The sequence below is a fragment of the Phytophthora sojae genome, assembly GCF_000149755.1.
Source record: "Phytophthora sojae unplaced genomic scaffold PHYSOscaffold_6, whole genome shotgun sequence".
Classification (NCBI taxonomy): Eukaryota; Oomycota; class Peronosporomycetes; order Peronosporales; family Peronosporaceae; genus Phytophthora; species Phytophthora sojae.
Window position 1 is genome coordinate 1,800,353 of NW_009258120.1, and position 21,437 is coordinate 1,821,789.

The window sequence follows — 21,437 nt, forward strand, 5'->3', positions numbered from 1 at the left end:
AGGGAGACGATGGACGCGTCGCTGTGGTGCTGTATACCGCCCTCGAACGACAGCGACGCCTTGGGCTCACCACTCGACCGAGACGACGCTGGGACTGACGCAAGGGAGAAGAGAATCGACGCTTTTGTAAAGCTCGGCCTAAAACCTCCAGACGCTAAGTGGGGCCCCCAGAAAACGCTTCGCTACCTGGTGGCCTTTTCACTTTTGTCGTCTGCAGATCTACCAGTTGTCAGTCTTCGTGGACATGGACGAGTTCCCCAGGGTCATCCCGGGCGGCAAAATGGAACTACTTCGGCTATGTCGTCACGAGTCTCCTTCACGAGTGTCTCGTGAAGGAGAGACACGAAAACTCAATCCGCTATGTCAAGGACAGCGAGTTCAAGATCAACCAAGGGGCGAGGTGCTGGGTACGCCTTGTGTACGTGTTCGAGAACGCTGCGCTGCGCGACTACATCAGGAGCAAGCGTGGAGCGTACGTTGATGCAACTGCGCCGAAGGACATCGCCGGACTCTACAACCTCCTCGGCAACTCGGAGGAGAGGGCGATGGACGAATGGTCGGAGAACAACTGGATAATGAAGGTTGGCAACTCCAGGACCAGTGTGCGAGATCGCGCCGCGGCACAGATGACGGGGGCGGCTACTTCCATGCCGGCTAGAGGAGAGTCGTCGCTCTCTTTCTATGGCGCGCTCGACCGCGACGACAGCGTGAGGGCGGAGAAGCTGGCCCACGCCAAACTCCGCTCTCTCGGATTCGGCCACGCACCGAGCAGCGGCAAAGATCAGTTCGTGGTTTGCCAACACAGCTATGTGCTGTTCCACGAAGTCATCGTGGAGGTATTCAAGATCTTCCCCGTCCCGGACCAGCCAACACAAGCTTCTGGCCTGGTCGAGGCAGGCCCCGCGTCGCTGAGCACCGTCGGCCAGAAGGGTCGGTACGTGCGGGAGGTGGAAACAGCTCAGGCAGCAGCAAATAAGGCAAAAAAGCGTCCCCGGAGTTGAGTCTCTGAAAGCTGGACCTGAAATTCAGACGCGTTTGCATTTTAGACACACAAGCTAACATGGCTACATGACAGTCTGCTGTCGACTCACTCGACCATGGCAATGTCCACCAGGTCGCCCGGATGGAAGCGCACGCTCGCGAGCGTCTTGCTGTCGTCCGCGCACCGACGACGGCTGCTGTTCACGTAGCCAACCTTCCGCATGAGCACTCTGCACCACCAGCACAACAACAACAAAAAGCAGTCAGCTGTCCCAGCTCGTCGACGACGCCAGCAATAGAAGTGCATGCAATACACGCGCAATGGTAATAGCAGGACCCTCACCTTCCGTCCCTCGTCTCCGACACAACGCAGATGCTGAGACGCATGTTGGGCTTCTGGGCTTCGGTGTTCGAGTCTTGCACCAGGTCTGCGATCTCGCGCAGCGTGGCGTCGGGCCTGCATTGACGGTGCTTCAGCAACACATCACTACCAATGACCGAAACCACTGAGACCGCAGCCTACCACGTGTAAATGTGCAGCTCGTTGGCGATCGGTTTGTCGTCCAGGGCTTCGAACGCGTCGGTTCTGCAGCGGCAGACCACCCAAATCCATTGCATCGCAGTCGCAGTCAGCGCCGAACCACCAGCCAGCCAACTTCACCAGAGCTGACTGAATCTCTCGTGCCTGTTGTGCGCCCCCATGCTGAAGAAGACGCGCAGCAGGAAGGGGCAGTGTTTCTCGCGGTCGATCGGGTCCTCGAGCCGCATCCTTTGCTTGGATGCTCTTTGAAGAGTGTCAACTCATGGGATCGTACTTTGCAGCGTTAGTGGTACACCGTACCACTCCACCACGCGAGTTTGAGCGGTGGTGGCAGTCCAAAGCGCGCAGCAGGCAACAGTAAGCAGCAAGATGGCGGCGCGCAACGTGGTTCGTTTCCTCAAGTCGGCCAAGGTTTCCTTCTCCAGCTTCGACCGGCAGGCGACGGGCGCCTGGTGAGTGGCAGCGGCAGTCGATGCAGCGTGCTAATTATACTGCGGAGTCTCTGACGTGTCATGTCTGCTGTGGACGTCTGCAGCGAATTCTACCGGCAGCTGACGGCCGAGAAGGTGAGCGCTGCAGAGCTCTTTGTCAAGGGAAAAGTAAGGAGACGGTGCCCTGACTGCAGTGTTTTATCTTCTATTGACAACAGACGCGCAAGGTGAACCCCAAGGCCGAGATCGCCTACCAGACGTCGCTCACGGGCTCCGTGCCCACCATCAAGCTGGACTTCAGTACGTCTCAACATTGATCCACCTCAGCAATCGTTGAGGGAGCTAACCGCTGCGATGTTGTGCTATGATTTTGTTCAGTCAACGGCAGCAAGCACGTGATGGAGGTGCCCGGCAAGAACGTGCGCGAGATCTTCGAGGAGCTGGATTACCACTGCTCGCAGATCGAGACGGAGTACGAGAAGCAGGGCAAGTCCATCGAATAGACAGTCGGCAGACCGAAGACAACGCAACAGAGGTGGCTTGTGCTACTCGAGTTGATGACAGAATATACAGGGGAGCGGATGAGTTTGAACGACCACTGCGTTGCTTTCCAACGTGCGAGTCTGTACTGGAGACCCACGCACTCGATTCAACACGTGAACACATGCATTGAGCATTAAATAGCCTAGCCTCGTCACTGCGGATCGACAAGCGCGATTTCTGCCTGCACCTCCTGCTCAAAGTCTGGCTGCGAGGCATACAAATTGAGCGTCTTGGCGCGTTGCAGCGACAACTTCAACAGGTGCTCTCTGCACGTACGGCTCGAGCCTGAGAACAACATACCACTCAGGTGAGCACAGCTCTACTGGCGATTGCAACAGACCAACCACCGCAGTGTCCGTACCGCACACGCGAGCCACTCGGATGCTGACGTCTTGGTTGTGCACCTCCGTCACGAACACCAGTGACGTCTCCACCATCTTGCACATTTCACGGGCACAGCGAATAGCTGCTAGCCTCGTGTGCGTGTTGTAGTAAAGCACTGCCAAGGCAACAACAAAACTTGTCAGCGTTGCACGTCATAAACCACGTCATAAACCCGAGCTCTCAATCACCCGCCCACCTTGGAATGCGTATTGGGCCAGCCCCGACCCGAAATCTCCGTAGCTCTTGGAGATGGATTCGCGAATCAGCGCCGCGATGTCCTCCTTCTTGACCGCCAGCTTGCGAGCGCCCGTGGCCTCCACCACCAGGTAGCGCGTTTTGAGCCGCACCATGCTTGTTGCAGCGCCAACGGAATCCCAACTGTGAATTTCAAGTTTGACAGTACCGGCCAGCCAATCCGCGGCCGCGAAAGAGTGGATGGACGCAGTTGACATCATGAGCAGCGCAGGAGACGTCGCGGTGCCCGGCCAGCGCCTTGCGGCGGCGGACGGCAAGCTCAAGGCCGGCAGCGGCGCCTACGTCCGTGACGGGGCCATCTACGCGTCGATCTGCGGCAAGTGGCGCATCTCGCAGGACGTCGTGGAAGTCTCGCGCGCCGGCAAGACGGTGGCGTCGGCGCAGGTGCTGAGACTCGGCGACGTTGTCATCTGCCGCGTGGCCAAGATCATGTCGCGGCAGGTGATGGTGGACATCCTGTGCGTGGGTGAGACCGTGCTGAAGGAGGCCTTCCCGGGCACCATCAGGCTGGAGGACGTGCGGAACCACGACATCGACAAGCTCGTGATGGAGGAGGTCTTCTCGCCTGGCATGCTCGTCAAGGCGGCCGTGCTGTCATTCGGCGACACTCGCTCCTACTTCCTGTCCACAGCGAAGCCCGGCTTGGGGGTCGTGCGTCCACCAACAAAGCAGGACAGCCAGACGACCGACATGGAAACCGACTAGAATTCGCAGGAATGTATACAAAAACAACAGCTAGACCGGTGGAGCCACAACCTGCTACGCAAGGAATAAAGGTGTTTTCCATTACGGTCATTGCTGACAGCGTGGTGTGTTCCGTTCTCTGATGACTGCTTGGGCAAGGACGTTTAATCGTCGTCTTCGTCAGAACCCTCCTCTTCAATGATCTCAAAACGCGTGAAAGGCTTGTCGGACTGATCCGCATGGTGTTCATGAGTGGCCTGGTTGTTCTTGTGCTCGCTTGGCTTGCTTCCACCAGCACCACTGTCGTCTTCATCGTCGTCGTCGTCTTCGATGATCTCAAAGCGCTTGAACGGCTTTTCTTCTACTTCGTCTTGAGGGTCGTCCTTCACGGGTGAGACTGCCTGGTTTCCTGACAAGGCACCATTGACCTCCTCGTGTTTTTCCTTTGCGGCTTTTAACAACTTTGTCACCTCTCGGTTATTGGGCTCCAGTCTCAGTGCCTCCTCGAAGTCTTGCATGGACTCAGCGTACTTGCCCCTCCGGTAGCGAGTCATTCCTCGACGACTCCACCCCTTCATGTATCCCGGATCGAGTAGAATGGCGCGCGTGCAATCATCTTCCGCAGCCGCGAAGTTCTTCAGGCGGAGATGAACCAATGCACGATTGGCGTAAAGGATCGCGTCGGTATCGTCGTATGCCATACTGCGAGTATAGTGCAGCAGCGCGATCTCCAGCTCGTTCGCCTTGAAGCAGTCGTTCCCTTTTTGCTTTTCGTAGCCCGCGTACAACTTTCGTGTTTCCGGCTCAAGTTTCTCGAGTTCCACCGACTTGGGAAGCGACTCCAGCTCTCGCTTTCGTGCCGCCGCTCGCTTCTCCAGCTCTTCTCGCTGTTTTTTCGCCTGCTCGCCCGCCCGCTCACTCTCTTCGTCGATTTCCTCCAGAGCCTTGTCAACGTCGTACTTCTCCCAAGACCTGAAATCGTACGCTGGGATCGCCTTGGATTTCTTCTCTTCGCTCTTGTCTACGTTCACAGGGGCTCGCGCCAGACTTGACTTCGTGTCCTCAGATGACTTCTGTCCTCGAACAGGCGGTAGCTCTCGCTGGATCGGCGTTTGTTTCTTGAGTGCCTCGTTCTTGAGGTCCATCGCCGCTGCCCAGTTCGCGAGCTCGTCGATCTCAGTGGTCAGCTCGTTGGCGCTCGGCCCCGAGCGCATCCGCACGATCTTGGTGCGCTCTCGCTCGGGCAGCACCGCCAGAATGCGGTTTTCCGTGGCCTTCTCCAGGTCAGGGTAGCGCCATTCCTTGCCCGACCGGAGCGTCGCCAGGATCCCTTTGAGCTCGTCCAGGTCGGTGCAGCGCTCGACGAAGCCGTAGTCCAGCATCTCCACGTCGATGGTCTTGGGCTTGCGCGTGTGCAGCGAGAAGAAGTCCGGCTCGGGCGCCGCGCCGGGGCTGGAGATCGTCATGCTCGCCGTCGTCTTGCAAAATCCGGAGTGCGGATCCTTTTCCTTCCAGAAGGTCGTGGCGCTTCAGCGTGCAGAGTGATGGTCACTAGGTTGAAGTTTATTTTTAGCCGCGCCGGCAGCTCCGCCTTCCGCGCACTGCAGCGGCCGGAAACTGCAGGAATATGGACACGGCGGAGGCTCGTGCCGGCCCCGCAACAGGAAGCAGCATAGCGCCACCAGCTCCGACCCCCGCTGGAGCTCCCGCTGCTCGCTTGGAGCACGGACGCGCGTCCAGACACGAAGACAGCGGGCTGCTATCGGACGAAGACGTGCGGGCTCAAACATAATTGGACTAGAGGGAGGGTTGTGACTGACTCTGGCTTGGTGTTCGGCTGCTCTGCTTAGTTCTACGACGCGCACGAAGACGTAGAGGCGGAGGCCCATCGACAAGCGTCTGCGGGTGCGTACAGAAGGCGCCGCGGCACTAAGATCTGTCAAAATACTAACCGCTTTCTTGGTCTACAGCTGCAAACGCGGCGACGAATCAGCAATCCGGGGGCCCTGAGCTGGAGACCAAGCTGAGCGACCCAGATGACAGCAAGTACATTGTCAAGAACAAGGACACGGGCGAAGTGTTCGACATCCGCGACTTGGCCAGCATGCCAGCGGACTCGTACTCCATCTTCCCAAACAACTTCGTCGCTCCCCAAGAAGAAGAGGTACGTGGAATATGAACTCGGGTGTGCAGCACACAGGGGAGTGATTGATCAGGTGAACTTGGTCCAGGCCAAACGAACCAAAACTAGGCGACCGTCGCTGACCAAGATCATGTCCAAATTCCCGATCAAGTCCAAGGCGAAAGAACCAGTGAAAAGGAACCATGTTCCGGTACCGCTTCATGCACCAATTGCGCTGAGAAGATCATGTTCACTATGTTCTAACTTCATTCATCCTATCTAGGTGACGTCTTGCAAAAAGGAAAAGCGAGACCTCGACGATTTATGCCTGGCGCAGACATTATCGAAGCACACTGGCACGATCTGGACAATGAAGTTTAGCCACGATGGCGCTCGGCTCGTGTCAGGAGGTCAAGATGCCATCCTACGCGTTTGGAAGGTTCAAATTAGCTCCGAAGAAGATGCAAAGGTTGCAAGAGAGAGCGATGAAAAGCAGATTCTTGATGCTGAGCCCGAGAGATCGTACCAGGTGAGGCTGCGTATTGAGCCACTAAAATTACTGGAGTTGGTATCCACACAAAACTGACCGTATCGCTGTCTTAGGGGCACACAATGCCGATCGTCGATGTGTCGTGGAGTCGCAGCAACTTCATTCTGTCGGCATCAATGGACAAGGTCAGATTTTAGCCATGGTTCGCTCCCATGGTAGTGCTTTGCCTGGTCCTGACTTATGCTGTTGCCGTTCCAGACGGTGAGGCTGTGGCATATCTCGCGCGAAGACTGTCTGCATGTATTTCATCATCCTGACAGTGTGCCAGCGGTGGATTTTCACCCAAAGGTTTGTTGAGTGCGATCTCTTATCGAGGTCTACGAACATTATCTGATATTGGTGCTTTCACAAAATAGGAGGACCGATACTTTTTATCCGGGTGCTTCGACAATAAAGCACGCGTGTGGGATATTCCAGACGGTTGCGTGGTTTCCTACGTCCAGACACCAGTGATGATCACAGCTGCTAGCTTTAACCCTAGCGGCACCCGTGCCATTGTTGGCTTACTGAACGGCCAATGCATTTTTTACCAAGTCAACTCGCACCAGCAGATGAATTACTACACGCAGATTGAGTGCCGAAACAGTCGGGGGTCGATGAGAAAGGGGCGCAAGGTCACCGGTATCGAGTTTGATCCGGAGGGCAAGTATTTCTTGGTCAGCACAAACGACTCGCGCATGCGGCTTTTCTCAGTCGACAACTATTCCCGAATATGCAAGTATAAGGGCCTCGTAAATGGCCACCTTCAAATCAAGGGGAGATTCAGGTACGACGAATACTTTATGATGTTCGCTCATTCATAACCTGACATCGTTGCACTTCTAGCCAAGACGGAGACTTCGTAATTTGTGGGTCCGAGAACGGCTCGGTTTACGTTTGGAACAAAGCAAGGTTTGTTATCCTGTCGCAGGAAATGTAGTTAGTTGTCTTTCTCAGGACTTTGTGCGTGCCGCAGATACCTCAGGTCTATGAGCATCGTGAAAAGCAGCAAGCAGGATCGCAATTCCTCCTACGAATTCTTTACAGGTATCCATGTTCGAATGAGTCAATACTGCCAACTGCGAGTTTCTCCGTCATTTAACATTGCTTTGTGCTCTAGCTGCTGAACCCCCGAACGGCATTGTCACTGTTGCTTTGTTTGCCCCTGCCAGCACTTTCGCTATGGTCAAGTCGAAGCTGGAGGCAAGCGACGACGTGAATACGAATGCGTGCACAGGGTTGATTGTGAGCGCGAGTTACGATGGGTGCATCAAGTTTTTCGAGCGGTCCGTGAAGAGCGTGTAGGTGGGGAAGCAGGCGCAACAATAAAAAAAATAGAATTCATTCAGCTGAATGTGGCGATAAAACTATAACAATATTCCCACACGGCTAAACCATAGTTCTCGCAAGTAAAAGTAAAATATCCATAGGCCCGTATCCTGTATAACGGTGGCGATCAACCTGAGAGGTTCAATTAAAGAGCGTGCAATACTCGGCTGTTCTGCTGTCAATGTATTTTTTGCATATGTAGTAGGGAATTCTCCGCAACAGTGCTCTATTCGATGCCGTCTATCGATTTCGTCTAGGGCACGAAAGGCTGCTACTTACAAACTAAATGGTACCGTCAACTAACAACCCAGCAAAACTGCAACTTCGACAACTTGAAGGAGTCTAGGATTGGTGCTGCTGGCCGACCGCGACGATCAGATCACGCACAAACGCTTTGATGTCGTTTTGCGTGGCCTGAATTGTCTCGATCACTTCCTCGTGGCAAGCGGCAGGGGTTTGTTCCCCCGGAAAGACAGCCTTGTTGGTAATGACAGAGAGGCCGATCGTCTTGAGACCGCAGTGGGCAGCCACAATAGCTTCTGGGGCCGTGCTCATGCCGACAGCATCACAGCCGACGAGTCGCAGGAAGCGGGCCTCCGTCGGAGTTTCGTACGTAGGCCCGGAAACGAAGCAGTATACGCCACGTCGGACCTTGTGCGCGAGACCAGGGCTAAGCAAAATACAATATAATATTGATTGGACTCTCCAACGTTCCCCAATTAGTAATTGGTTTTTCCCCCCACAACTCAAGTGTAGAGTTAAAAAAAGAGTTGAGCATAAAGGCGAGAAGAACAAAAGTGTTTAGCTCATGTGGATAGTTTACTTCGGTTACCCATCACCGTACAGCATATCCTACACTTACCAAAGCATGCCTTAGATACCATGCACCTGTAATTCAGATACAAACCTCAAGGGTTCGAAATTTTTGTTTTTAGTATATCGCATTCTATTACAATTGAGCTCGATTTCTGTAAGATTTTCACAGCAAAAGTAAGTTGCAATGGCTTCTTACTATTATATACTTATTAGTGTTTTTAAACTCCTCTTGCACACCATTTGCCGTCGAAGTCATGGGGAAGTGATCATACCAAGCACACGTTGTATAGATTTCAGCGCCAGACTTCCTATTTTTTATTGCACGAAATTGGTGACGGGGTATCAGTAAGTTATTCCCATAAGTTACTGCGAGTTATTGTTACGGATATTGGAATTTACCGAGCCCTGCGCGAGACCGAGTTTCTCGGCAACGCCGAGGGCCAAATTCTGCAACTTCTCGTCGTAGCAGTTCGTCAGCGAGATGAAGCGACCGCCAAAACGCGTGTCGTTCGCGGTACTTGATGCCCAGGAGATACATGTTTTGGATGGTGCACTTGTTGGTCCGTACGGCCTGGAGCCACCACTAGTAGGAAAAAGGAAAAAGATTGAATGGCTGAGCCTCCCAGCTCTTACCACTACTCTCGGGCTTGAGCCCGTTTCTCATGCAACGACCCGCAGCTCTCAGCTCTGCTAATTTTCTCAGGTACCTAGTCTCAGCTTTCGCCCGGGTCTCAACTCTGACCTTCAACTTGGTCTTCAATGTGCATTCCAACACGCCTCCCTCGAAGCATGAGCTTCGACTAATCCGCATCACCAATGCCGGCCAGCCCCAGCATGTTCTGCAGACGCAGCTTGTCGAGCGGCTTCGTGAAAGTGTCAGCGGGGTTCACCTCACCTCTTATCTTGTGCAGTTCAATCACGCCTCGTTCAACTTGCTCGCGCACAAAGTGCCAGCGCAACTCAATGTGCCGGGTGCGACGGCTGTACGTAGGATTCGTAGCCATGATGTGCGCGGCTTGGTTGTCGATACCAATGCGCAGCTTCAGACACTTGTGTGGCAGTATTTCCTGCAGAATGTTGCTTTCTGCAACTGCCTCCATTGTCGCTTCACAGGCGGCCACGTACTCTGCCTCAGCCGTAGATAGAGCGACGATGGGTTGGCGTCTCGACATCCAGGATACCGCCCCACCAGCCAGCGTGAACACGAAACCTGTCGTGCTTTTGCGGGTCTCCGGGTCGTTGGCCCAGTCACTATCGCAGTAGCCCTCAAGCACCACAGTCTTCGACTCGCTCGACTATCGGTCATACGTAATTCCATAGTTCACGGTACCTGCGAGGTACCGTAGGACTCGTTTCAGAGCCCCAACATGCTTGCTGGATGGCTTTGCTACAAAGCGACTCAGCTGGCTCAGTGCGAACGCCAAATCAGGTCGGGTACTAGTGGTCAGATACATTAACATACCCACTGCCTCTCGATATGGAAAGCTGGTGCCGCTTTCTTCATCATCACCAAGCGGCACGAGGCGAGCATTCACCTCCATCGGGTTCCCAACCGAGTGTGCCTCAGCGTAGCCAAACTTCTCCAAAATTTCTCGAGCGTACTTGCTCTGGTGGATGACGAAGCGGTCAGCGGTTTGCTCTACTTCCACCCCGAGATACTGCGTCAAAAGTGCCTGGTCCTTGAGTCCGTACTCCTTGTCCAGGTCTTCGAACAACTTCTTCTTCTGCTTTTAATCCTTGGTCGCCACCAAGATGTCATCCACATAGACCAAAACCAGCATGATCTCCTCACCTTCAACATGATAATACAGGCAGGGTTCAGTCAAAGACCGTTGGTAGCCACGATCCAGCATCCACCGGTTCAACTCGGTGTTCCATTCACGTCCAGACTGTCTTAACCCATACAATGCCTTCACTACCACGTAGATGTGTCCATCCACTTCACAGGGGAACCCCTCAATCGACCTCACATACTGCCGTATTCCTAGCTTCGCGTTCAGGTATGCTGTACTAATGTCTCCGCCATAGAGCGTCAGATTCAGTGCTCCTGCTAGTCCAACCATCAAACGAAACGAAGATATACGAGCCACAGGCGAGAACGTATCACCGAAATCGATTCCAGGGCGCTGGCAGTTGCCAAGTGCAACCAGCCTCGCCTTAAAGCGAATTACCTAGCCTTGGTGGTCCGTCTTGATATCGTACACGAATCTCGTCTTGATTGGCTTTGCGTCCTTGGGCACGTCCTCGATGGCGATCTCCTCCAGAACATGTTGTGCCCTCATCGCAGCCATCTCCTCCAGCTCTGCCCTTATGAAAAACTCCCGGTACTTGCTACGTCGAGACTCCCTGTGGTTGCGAGGAACGCGTACATCGCTTGCTCGGATCGGACGGCCATTCTAATCCAACACCCGTGACGTGTTCTGCGTCACATTCATCACATAGTCCCGCAAGTAGGCCGGGCGCCGACGCTGATGATACTCGCGCAGCCCAGTGCGCCGAGTTCGCTTTGGCTCCTGCCTCTCAGCACTCTGCACTACACGAATCTCCTCAGAAGGGGTCTCGTCACGTTGACGTTTCCCCATCAATTTTCCACAGACACTCGCAACAGTAGTCGCTTCCTCATCGTCAAGTTCCTCTTCAGCAGCCACTGCATTTCCATCATCAAGTTCCTCCGTGTCGCCTACGTCAGATCCATACTGACCAGCAACCGACTCGCTACCGTCACAAGATGCAGCATCGGACGTTGCAGCAACATCGTGTTTGGGTGGTGAATCCATAGCCAGGTGAGTCTATCACGGATGAGTGCTGCTCTCGTTCCGTGTCATCACTCGGACGATCATCCTGACTCCCAGTCAAAAGCTCACTCTGCAATTCATCAAGCTCACACTGCGTTTCTGTCTGCGTACGTCGTATTTCTGCAGGCTCACTGGGTAGTGCTGCCGTCACTCCACCAACATCCGCCACACTGCTAGCTGGTGTCGCTCGAGACGCCTCCCTGGTATCTGTGCGTGAGCGGCCACTGCCACTCGGAAGTGCACTCAAATCTCCACTTGCCTCTGCGCTTGGAGCTGCACTTGCGCTTGGAGCTGCACTCGGAGCGCCACACATCTCGCCTCTCTCGAGATCCACGGTCGGTCCGGCCATGGTCTCGTGTACCGATGGCGCGGTGGCAGTATTGCCTTCTGCTTCCAACTCCATAGTAGACTCATAGAGTGTCGAGACAGCGTCGTCGTCCTCGACGATCTTACCAGATTGTACAAAGTGCAAAGACTCCAAGTCATCTTCCTCCACAGTTACTTCATGTCTGTCGCGGTACATCACATCCTCTGCAACACGGAGGTCCGACACAAATTTTGCTGTGCGATTGTCCGGGAAATACACCTTACAGCCTATCACGTCCTCAGCGTAGCCGAGTACGAAACCCAAACTGGCATTGTCATGGTGCTTCTTCCTTCCTGGTGTGACCGGTACGTGAACGTATGCGAGCGCCCCAAACTTGCGTACGTGATGCAAGTCAGGCTTCACACCAAACAGCATCTCATACGGGACCCCACCTGTGCCTTTGTTGTAGATGCGGTTCTTGATATACACCGCGTTCCGTAGAGCCTCAGGCCACAGACTCTTAGGAAATCCAGCATCGTGCATCGACGCCTTCATCATCTCCACGAGAGACTGATGAGTCCGCTCGCATAAGTTCAACTGCGAACGCTTCGGGCCAACCAGAACATGCTCGATACCATGAGCCTTATACCACAACTCCATCTCCGTGTTAACAAATTCTCCACCCTTGTCTGTCAGGATTTGGCAAACTTTGTATTTGACGTGGAGCGTTCTCGTCAAAACTTGACGAACCTTGTGTCGACCAGCTTGTCTTTCTGCCCACAACACATATTTCTTGATGTGTCGGTTTACCACTTCGCTAGACTTACTCGTAAGCAGGTGCAGCGTCACGAATCTGGAGAATCCGTCCATGATGACGAGCACAGCTTCGAAGCGAGTACCGTTGTCCTTGCTCGGGATCAGCAGGTCCGCGTAGACCACTTGGTTTGGCGTTTTCGGGTTCCGCTCGAGCTTCTTTAGGTGCGGCTTCTTGTTTTGCTTGCCAATGTGGCATGCGTCACAGGCACCAAGGTCGCGCTGCTTCATCAGCATGCCACGTACGAGCCCTTTGTCGACCATCACCTTCAGATACTGGGGGCAAGTGTGACCCAGCCGCTCATGCCACAGCCTGAGCGATGCCACACCGTCCGCAGCCGTGAAGTTGTTCAGAAGCTGGTCCTGCAGTCCGACGATATCACCATTAGACGGGTGGGTAACCTGGAATCCCCACGTTGCCTCATGTGGACTTGCCACAATCACTGTCCTCCCTTCATCTTGCACTCGAAAGTCCTGTGACTGACGATCATAATCAAAATCAAAGCCCTGCTCAGCAGCTAGTCCAATGGAAAACAATCCGTGCGTAGCACCAGGCCCGTAAAACACATCGTTCAGAGTCACTGTAGCTTGTTCTCCATCAACCGTAGTAATCAGCGCTACCGTGCCTACTCCAGCAATTCGCGATGCCAAAGCAGCAGTCACGCCTTGAATATGCTGGGACTGACTCGGATCCGGAGTAAAGGCAACATAGTACCAGGGGTTCCCTGTCACGTGCATGTTCGCGGCGGTGTCGAAGTACCACCAGCCACTACTGGTGTTTGCTTCGCCTTCGTCATGGTCTTGGCCGTCATACCACCAGCCAACATGCGCGTGAGAGTCATTCCCTTCCTGTACTTCCTCATCCTCCGATGTCGCTAGTCTCTCAGCATCACCAGAATCAGCTGACAAACTGCATCAATTATCAGAGCGTCCAGCCGACTCGCCGACTCGCCAAGCTCAGCGTTCTCGCTGGACGAATCTGCGTCACGGCTCGCATCGTGCCGAGTCGTCATGTTCGCACGTGGTTTCCGCTTCTGCTCATTAGCATTAGCTCCGCCCCCGTGGTTGCCCTCCACTCGATCAGGACACTCAGCCCTCAAGTGCTCGGTGCTCCCACAAATGAAGCACTACTTGGGTCTTTTCTTCTTTGAGTCCTTAAATTTGCCACCCGGTTGTTGGTCCTCACCATTTCCAGTTTTCACCTTACTGCCAGCCCCGCTAGTCGCACCAATCTTCTGGTTACCGCGTTGTCCAGTCCCGCTCTTGGCCTGGTATGCCTTCTGACGAGAGTCCGCAACACGAATCAGCTCGCGAGTCCGCTCTGGCGTGATGAAGTTATCTGCGCTGTTGTAGCGCACTCCACTCTTCAGACTCTCAAATTCGTACTGGTGCGGCAAGCTGTTCAGCATCAGCTCAACCATGGCGACATCATCAAACTGGTAGTTCAACGAAAGCAACTCCGTCCGCAAATTAAACATCTTGCTTAAATGCTTGTTAACATCTCCACCCGGTGACAGCTTAATCATCTCCAGCTCATGCCGGATGCTCTCTGCGCGATGAGCCATGGTCGTCTTGTTTGCCCGGCTCTCGTAGATCACGCAAAGCGCCTTCCACATGTCCGTCCCGGTGGTCTTGTCGCGCACTTGGTGAAAGATGTCCGCTGGTAGCGACATCCCGATGATCTGCATGATCGTCAACTGCTTGTCATCGAAGTCGTCCTCTGCCTCCGCCGAGGTCAGCGACGATCTCGTGATACTGCCCTCCACAATCTCCACGAGCTTCTTCTTCCTGAAGACAATCATCATCGCCCATTTGTACTGCTGCCAGTCTTTTCCGTTCCAGTTCTTTGGAACTCCTTCGCTAGTGTACTTCAGCGGTTCCGCCATCTTGGATTACCCGCGTGCAGCCGGAAGTCCGTAGGTGCTTGGGCTCAGTACCCTTTTGGATGGTGCACTTGTTGGTCCGTACGGCCTGGAGCCACCACTAGTAGGAAAAAGGAAAAAGATTGAATGGCTGGGCCTCCCAGCTCTTACCACTACTCTCGGGCTTGAGCCCGTTTCTCATGCAACGACCCGCAGCTCTCAGCTCTGCTAATTTTCTCAGGTACCTAGTCTCAGCTTTCGCCCGGGTCTCAACTCTGACCTTCAACTTGGTCTTCAATGTGCATTCCAACAACATGGCGCGAATGGGCAGAGTGATCTCCTGTATCAAGTATCCTTCATAGCAATGGACGCGACCGCGCATACACACGACGCGGATGCCGCCCATTTTACCGAATACCAGCTCTCCTGCGTGCCCCTCTACGGTGGAGCGAGGAAATTGAGGGATGTCCACGTACTTCATGTTGGCGAGGCACTTGCTGAGGCCGCCGAGACCGGAACCACATACGACACCGATGAGCGGGCGAGTGGAGACACGCTGCTGGAGGTAGTCGTTGATCACGTCGATGCGCTCCTTGGGAGCGGTGTCTGGGTGAACCGAGGAGGCTGGCGGGGTTTTCGTGTCGTTCATCATGGTGGTGCTGGCAATCGTTGGCGGTAACGCAAGAGTTGAAGACTGAGCATTGTTCACACGAAAAACAAGTGATTGACTGGCATGATTTGTGACCGAAAAGGGTGAGCCAATTTGCGATCAAAGCATTTAAGTACCAGATTTCAAAACCACTTCAACCTGGACTCAAAAGTGCAACTACGCCGTTTATTTGCACCCAGCCCGCAGCTAGCAAACCTATAACTTAGCACAAGTCCTCGCTCACGAGTGGTGTTGCTTCCCCACGGCTGCGATCAGGTCCCGCACGAACGTCTCGATGTCGTGCTGCGTGGCCTGGACCGTTTCCAGCACCTCGTTGTGCGACGCCGGCTCGCGCTCTTCGCCTGGGAACAGCGCCTTGTTGGTAATCACGGACATGCCGATGACCTTCAGCCCGCAGTGGGCGGCTACGATCACCTCGGGTACGGTGCTCATGCCAACGGTGTCACCGCCCACCAGTCTCAGGAAGCGGCACTCCGTCGGCGTCTCGAACGTCGGCCCGGAGACGAAGCAGTACACGCCCTTCCGAACCTTATGCGAGAGCCCGAGTTTCTCGGCCACGCTCAGCGCCAGATCTTGGAGCTTCTTGTCGTAGCAATTCGAGAGCGGCGTGAAGCGAGGCCCGAAGCGGGAGTCGTTCGGCCCGATAAGCGGGTGCTGGCCCGACAGCCCCGGGATGTTCAGGTGGTCGTTCATGATCATCATGTCGCCCACATTGAAGTCCGAGTTCAGGCCGCCCGCGGCGTTCGTCACCAGCAAGTACTTGATGCCGAGGAGGTACATGACGCGAATGGGGAGGGCTGTCTCGCGCATGGCGTAGCCCTCGTAGCAGTGGAAGCGGCCGCGCATACACACGACGCGGATGCCGTCCAAGTCGCCGAACACGAGCTCGCCCGCGTGGCCCTCGACAGTGGAGCGCGGGAACTGCGGGATGTCCTCGTACTTGATGACTTCCTGGTTGGAGAGGCACTTGCTGAGGCCGCCGAGGCCGGATCCGCACACGACACCGATTAGCGGGCGAGTGGAGACGCGCTCCTGGAGGTAGTCGTTGATGACGTCGATCCGCTCCTTGGGAACGGCCTCGTCCGAGATCTGGCCCGTGGAGAGGCGGCGCACGTGGTGCGTGGGGTTCTCGCTGCTAGCAGCGAGCGTGGCGACGGAGCTGACGTTGGGGTTGGCGTGCGGGCTCATGCCGTCTACGCTGTGGCTATGGTGCTGGCGGGTCACGTGCGAAGGCAGCGGCAGCGACAGCGACACCGGGACGGACTCGGGCGCGGCAGGCTTGAGGTCGTTCATCATGGCGGCTGGAAGAAGGAAGGCGACTGGCGTGGCTCCGAGGCGGCGGGTTCAAGAGTGAGCCGCCAACAGCCGCCGGAAACGGCAAGCTGCGCGTCATCGGCTGTAAAACGGAACGCGCATGCATTCAACGCGAAATCCATCTGGTCGCTACTACTACCGCTCGTCCTCTTGTTAAATGACCTCACTTACGACACTTACGCTCGCGGATGTTGGCAGGAATATTGAGAGCAGTGCACAACAACGAGGGTGTTGCCGCGGTGGCAACGCATCTGAGGAGATCTGCATCCTCGATTACTCGCGCACAGGGGGATTGCCGGCCTTGCCGGTGCCGCCGTTGTAGCCCGCCATGTACGCGTTGGCCTCGGCGTGCGTGTCGAAGCGCTGGTGCTGGTTGTGCCACAACTTGTGGGAGTAGCCGTTGGCCTGCGCCTTGGCGGAATCCCAGGGCGTGTACACGCCGGGCTGGCGGCCGCGTAGTACTCCCGGCGGGGCAACTTGCCCCGGGCAAGCCGCTTGGGTGTCTTACTGGCGAGTCCCGTAGTTGACGCCGCTGGCATCGAGCATGTAAGCATGCATTAAGGTGCTTGCTTGCTGCCTGAAGCCGAGGGGCAAGCCTGCATCGCGCAGCGTCGGCTTCAACTACGACAGTTTTGAAACGCCTATCTGGAATCTGGAATCACACAGATCTTTGTATCTGGCTACTCACTATTTTGGGTAACTCGTATTAGTGACATTTCTACTCGACTTTCGAGCGGGGATTCACGGACGAAGAAGAAGAGCTGCGCGCGTGCCGCACTGCCGGATAGAGGTCGAGACGCACGCCGCCGCCACGATGATGAACATCTTCTCGCGCAAGAACAAGCTGGAGGACGAGCTGTTCAACATGAAGTTCACGGCCAAGACGCTGCTGCGCAACGCCAAGAAGTGCGAGAAGAACCAGGTGGCGCAGAAGGCCAAGCTCAAGAAGGCCATCGAGCAGGGCAACATGGAGGGCGCCAAGATCTACGCGCAGAACGTGATCCGCGAGAAGAACCAGGCGCTGAGCTACCTGCAGCTGGCCTCGCGCATGGACGCCGTGGCGGCGCGCGTGCAGACGGCCATCAGCATGGGGCAGCTCAAGGCCAACATGAGCGGCGTGGTCAAGGGCATGGACACGGTCATGGAGTCCATGAACGTGGAGAAGATCTCGCAGACCATGGACCAGTTCGAGAAGCACTTCGAGGACATGGACGTGCGCTCCGCCTACATGGAGGGCGCCATGAGCAGCGGCACGTCGCTCTCGACGCCCGCCGACCAGGTGGACGACCTCATTCAGATGGTCGCGGACGAGAACGGCCTCAAAATCGCCGGCCAGTTGGACTCGGCCGGGCTCGTGGGCACGGAGCTGCCCACGACGGAGGCCGCACGAGAGAAGAAGTCGCAGGACGACCTGACCATGCGGCTCGCGGCGCTGAGGAAGTGAGCGTCAGAACACACGATACACTTTTCACTTCTCTTGCCGTCTTCAACTAACGGAGAGAACGCCTCGAAGCTCCGTGGTTTGCAGGCAGGCGCCTTACCTACTATTGCATGTATGTACTACGTTTTGAAGCCACGACAAAGCTGTACACGTTCCTTGGTTTCGGTTGTATTGATATTGTATGCTAGCATCGGTGCCTACCGCGCTCAGCGCTCAATGACGATGGCAACCACGCTGAGCCCCAGCACGGTGAACAGCACGGCCAAGATCTTGAGCGTGAAGATCCGAAAGTCCAGCTGCTCCACCTCGTCGCCGCCGTCCTTCTCCACGTCGCCTACGCCGTGGTCATAGTGCAGCGGGATGAAGTCCACGCGACGGAAGCCCTGCGTGTTGCGCAGGTGCTCGTTCTCCAGCCGGAAGAAGCTCCAGAATGTCCGGCGGAACAGCTCCAGGACCATCGTAAAGGGCTGCAGGTAGAGCGGCAGCCAGCGAGCTGCTCCACGCGGCGGAATGAGTGTCAGAGTCCACGCGAATCGCAGGAACAAGTCGCCAATGATGGCGGCATAGTAGACCCACTTGTGCGAGAACATTTGCGAGTCGCCCAGGAACTTGTATTGAGGCCGGCCAAGCCCCCAGTCCATCGTAACATCCCACACCCACGTGTACAACGAACTCGCGGTGAACAGGAACAGCCACGCGACCACGAACATGCGCATGTGCATGGCGTTCTCCTCGCTGTCATCGCTGTGAAGCGGGTGGAACAGTCCGAAGAGAACGACCACCTGCGTCAGAGCGTACTTGGCAGCGTTCGGCAGGTGTGGCCACCACGTCTTCGTGTCGTACACGCGGCGCAGGTTCTGCAGGAAGCGCCACCATAGCGGGAGCGCGCACACCAGCGGCACCACCACGTTCACATAGTACACGTTGTTGGCACAGGTCGGCTCATCCGGGTCGATATCCGTGGGCAACAAATGCGAGTCCGGGACGTCACCACCCGACGGAACGATATCCTTGCGCAGAAACTCCTTCGTGGCGAAGAAGCACACGGACCAGGTGACGTCCTGCGTCACCTTCACCGTGCTGGTGAGGTAGTCGCCCACGAAAGTGTGAAAGAACGACACTTGATACAGCGGCGACCAAACAACCTCCCACACCGTTCGCAGCATGCCAAGCTGCTGCCCCCATGGGCGGATCGCGTAGAAGTAGAAGGTGTACAGGAACAGCGCCAGCGGGTAGTAGCCGCGGTGGAGCAGCTCCTCCGGGAAGTAGCCGTTCACGACCTTGTAGTAGAGAAGCACGTTCGCCAGAAACACGATGGTCATGTTGGTGGCGTCCCCGAAGACCTGCGGATACGACTGGGCACGGCGCGGGTCCAGCTCGAAGATGTACCTGTAGTTGATCCGAGCTGCGCGCCAAACGTAGAGCGACACGCCCACCAGCCAGTGCAGAAGCAGCAGGCAGCCAATGCCACGGTAAACCGGGTAGGCACGAGTGCGCACCAGGTCAATGAGATGGTTCTCGCGGCCGCTGTGGAAGGTAGGGACCACCAGCGAGTCCCAACACACCCAGATCAGCAGGATGAGACACGACCCAGCCTTGATGCCGAGGTAGATGTGGCCCCAGTTGACGAAGTCCTCCTTCTTGGTCATGAGCGTCGCCACTGCCACCGTCTTGTTGCCATCGCAGAACCAGTCGGCAAATGATCGCTCGACCTGGTTCAACAGGTCGAAAGACTTTTGCGCCTTCGCAAACTCGAACGTCTGCAGTTTGGCTTTCTGCTGCTCGCGCTGTTCCGCCGGGAAGCTGGCGATCTTCTCGTAGCGCTTGAGAATCTTGACGAAGCCCGTGTAGTTCAGCAGCGCGAAGTTATGCAGCAGGTTGAGCAGTCGATGCAGCTCGACCAGCGAGTTCTTGAGCGACTCCTGCGCCGTCGCGGGCGCGTCCTCTCGGTGCTGCGCCTGCAAATGCTGTAGCTGCTCGGCGAGCTGCGCGGCGTGGCGCGCGTAGGCGTGCTCCACCTTGCTGTACTCGTGCTCGAGCGCCTCCTCGAAGGCGACGGGGGACGCGAGCAGCGTCTGCAGCTGGTCAGACTCGGAGGACGTCGGCGGCGTGCCTGCCAGTCGCAGGAACGGGAGCTTGCTGCTGATCTTGTGGGCCAGCTGCGCGCTGCTGCCCGTGGCCATGGGGCGCCACTTGTGGTCGCTCAGCGCGTCCTCGACGTCAGTCGGCGCGCGCACCTCGAGCGCCGTGCTGGCAGCTGCAGCGCCGGCCAGCGCCTCGTCGATCTGCCGCTGCCGCTCCAGCAGCCGCTTGAGCCCGTCGTAGTCGAGGTAGTCGCCGCGCCACTCGGCCACGGCGTTGTCGCGCAGCCGCAGCCCGAAGTGCACCATGGTCAGAGGATCCGCTACTGGCGTGGACCGGCCTAGAGCCTCTTACGTTGCCTGCAGCCTGGCCAGCGCTCGCACCCGATCTGATTAGCCTGTAGCTGGCGCCGCTGAAGTTGACGTGGTCCTGCTGAGGCCAATCCGGTAGTCGCACGGGAGCGCCGTGTCCGATGATTTTTAGCCAGCTGCTGGCCCGCTTTTAGATGTTTTTTGGGCTGCGAGAGCCACTTGGTTCCACACCGGATTAAGCCATTTTAGCGGCGGTAAGACGCATTTTAGCGGCGGCATAACGCCTAACTGCCGGTCACTCGGATCGCAAGAAAAAAAACCAACCAGCAAGCTAGAAGAAATTGAGTACATGAAGAGGAGGCATTAATTAGAGTTTAATGCGCGGGTCAAGATGAGAAAGCCCCGCACGGCAGCGCGGGACCCCCGTCTAGCGCTCGCACGCGCTTAAAACTTGACCTCCTTGAGGCCCCACTTGATGTAGCAGAAGGTGGGGGCGACGGCGCCCTCCGGGTAGTAGGCGTAGGCGAGGCCGGCCTCCGAGTCGCACGACTTGAACATGTAGAACTGCAGCTCCTTGAACATGGACACGAGGAACTTGACGATCTCCTGGGCGTCGCTCTTGAACTGGGCGAGGTCCTCGTCGCTGGCGTTCGACGTCTTGAGGTACTTCATGGTCTTGCGGAAGTACGACTTGAGGTACGTCTTGAGCTCGGCCTTGGTGTCGAAGCCCGTCTCGATGTAGCCGAAGCCGACCGAGTCGTCGATCACGCTGTTGACCGTCTCGACCGAGTCGTCGAGCTGCTCCTCCTCGCCGCCGAAGGCGTCACCGCAGCCGATGTCGACGTTGTCGGCGCCCTTGGCAACCGTCTTGGACTCGACCTGGAACATGCCCGAGACGACGTTGCCCTCGAGGTCCTTGCACGGACCGACCTTGTTCGAGTCCGACATCACCTCGTCCTCCGTGAACACATCCTGCCACACCAACATCTTGATCGACTGCTTGTTTGTCTCGAGACCGAAAAGCTACTGCCCCTCTCGGCTCGCATTGGTGAGCGGCCGCGAACAAGAGCCACCAGTTCCGAGGTAGGAAAGAGGTCTCTCTTTCTATTCGGACGGAATAATAGAGGCTGCTGAGCCAATCGCAGAAAATAGTCAAAGAGCTACACCGCGCGTCTGTACTCCGCAAGGACAAGGGAACTGGATTTCTGCCAATCGGAGACCGTAGCA

The 21,437-nt window shown here is 56.2% G+C and overlaps 12 protein-coding genes across 12 annotated transcripts; 4 read left to right on the top strand and 8 right to left on the bottom strand.

Moving 5' to 3' along the window:
- Positions 1 to 1,020: 1,020 nt before the first annotated feature.
- On the bottom strand, positions 1,021 to 1,750 carry PHYSODRAFT_286598 (hypothetical protein; the record flags this gene model as incomplete). Its single annotated transcript, XM_009532497.1, has 4 exons — positions 1,021 to 1,211; positions 1,325 to 1,438; positions 1,505 to 1,567; positions 1,667 to 1,750. Coding segments are annotated over 4 exons (385 nt in total), but the record flags the coding sequence as incomplete, so codon positions are not given.
- Positions 1,751 to 1,891: 141 nt separating this feature from the next.
- Positions 1,892 to 2,456, top strand: PHYSODRAFT_316656 (hypothetical protein; the record flags this gene model as incomplete). Its single annotated transcript, XM_009532498.1, has 4 exons — positions 1,892 to 1,974; positions 2,058 to 2,088; positions 2,172 to 2,253; positions 2,332 to 2,456. The coding sequence occupies 4 exons, from the start codon at positions 1,892 to 1,894 to the stop codon at positions 2,454 to 2,456; spliced, it is 321 nt and encodes a 106-aa protein (XP_009530793.1).
- Positions 2,457 to 2,647: 191 nt separating this feature from the next.
- Positions 2,648 to 3,230, bottom strand: PHYSODRAFT_316657 (hypothetical protein; the record flags this gene model as incomplete). The annotated part of the gene is made up of 3 exons (XM_009532499.1): positions 2,648 to 2,781; positions 2,858 to 2,995; positions 3,077 to 3,230. The coding sequence occupies 3 exons, from the start codon at positions 3,228 to 3,230 to the stop codon at positions 2,648 to 2,650; spliced, it is 426 nt and encodes a 141-aa protein (XP_009530794.1).
- Positions 3,231 to 3,333: 103 nt separating this feature from the next.
- Positions 3,334 to 3,840, top strand: PHYSODRAFT_510564 (hypothetical protein; the record flags this gene model as incomplete). The annotated part of the gene is made up of 1 exon (XM_009532500.1): positions 3,334 to 3,840. One exon carries the CDS (start codon positions 3,334 to 3,336, stop codon positions 3,838 to 3,840), a length of 507 nt encoding a protein of 168 aa, XP_009530795.1.
- Positions 3,841 to 4,352: 512 nt separating this feature from the next.
- On the bottom strand, positions 4,353 to 5,261 carry PHYSODRAFT_452362 (hypothetical protein; the record flags this gene model as incomplete). Its single annotated transcript, XM_009532501.1, has 1 exon — positions 4,353 to 5,261. A coding segment is annotated over one exon (909 nt), but the record flags the coding sequence as incomplete, so codon positions are not given.
- A 662-nt stretch (positions 5,262 to 5,923) lies between these two features.
- PHYSODRAFT_316661 (hypothetical protein) lies at positions 5,924 to 7,410 on the top strand (the record flags this gene model as incomplete). Its single annotated transcript, XM_009532502.1, has 6 exons — positions 5,924 to 5,983; positions 6,249 to 6,470; positions 6,545 to 6,616; positions 6,690 to 6,779; positions 6,848 to 7,257; positions 7,317 to 7,410. The coding sequence occupies 6 exons, from the start codon at positions 5,924 to 5,926 to the stop codon at positions 7,408 to 7,410; spliced, it is 948 nt and encodes a 315-aa protein (XP_009530797.1).
- Positions 7,411 to 8,141: 731 nt separating this feature from the next.
- On the bottom strand, positions 8,142 to 8,465 carry PHYSODRAFT_512454 (hypothetical protein; the record flags this gene model as incomplete). Its single annotated transcript, XM_009532503.1, has 1 exon — positions 8,142 to 8,465. A coding segment is annotated over one exon (324 nt), but the record flags the coding sequence as incomplete, so codon positions are not given.
- A 6,749-nt stretch (positions 8,466 to 15,214) lies between these two features.
- PHYSODRAFT_547042 (hypothetical protein) lies at positions 15,215 to 16,346 on the bottom strand. The gene has a single exon (XM_009532504.1). The coding sequence runs from the start codon at positions 16,248 to 16,250 to the stop codon at positions 15,282 to 15,284; it is 969 nt and encodes a 322-aa protein (XP_009530799.1). The 5' UTR covers positions 16,251 to 16,346; the 3' UTR covers positions 15,215 to 15,281.
- A 303-nt stretch (positions 16,347 to 16,649) lies between these two features.
- PHYSODRAFT_335151 (hypothetical protein) lies at positions 16,650 to 16,915 on the bottom strand (the record flags this gene model as incomplete). The annotated part of the gene is made up of 2 exons (XM_009532505.1): positions 16,650 to 16,852; positions 16,885 to 16,915. 2 exons carry the CDS (start codon positions 16,913 to 16,915, stop codon positions 16,650 to 16,652), a joined length of 234 nt encoding a protein of 77 aa, XP_009530800.1.
- Positions 16,916 to 17,190: 275 nt separating this feature from the next.
- PHYSODRAFT_513904 (hypothetical protein) lies at positions 17,191 to 17,820 on the top strand (the record flags this gene model as incomplete). Its single annotated transcript, XM_009532506.1, has 1 exon — positions 17,191 to 17,820. One exon carries the CDS (start codon positions 17,191 to 17,193, stop codon positions 17,818 to 17,820), a length of 630 nt encoding a protein of 209 aa, XP_009530801.1.
- Positions 17,821 to 17,971: 151 nt separating this feature from the next.
- PHYSODRAFT_286600 (hypothetical protein) lies at positions 17,972 to 18,564 on the bottom strand. Its single transcript, XM_009532507.1, has one exon. The coding sequence runs from the start codon at positions 18,537 to 18,539 to the stop codon at positions 18,024 to 18,026; it is 516 nt and encodes a 171-aa protein (XP_009530802.1). The 5' UTR covers positions 18,540 to 18,564; the 3' UTR covers positions 17,972 to 18,023.
- Positions 18,565 to 20,553: 1,989 nt separating this feature from the next.
- PHYSODRAFT_286601 (hypothetical protein) lies at positions 20,554 to 21,223 on the bottom strand. Its single transcript, XM_009532508.1, has one exon. The coding sequence runs from the start codon at positions 21,195 to 21,197 to the stop codon at positions 20,655 to 20,657; it is 543 nt and encodes a 180-aa protein (XP_009530803.1). The 5' UTR covers positions 21,198 to 21,223; the 3' UTR covers positions 20,554 to 20,654.
- Positions 21,224 to 21,437: the final 214 nt, after the last annotated feature.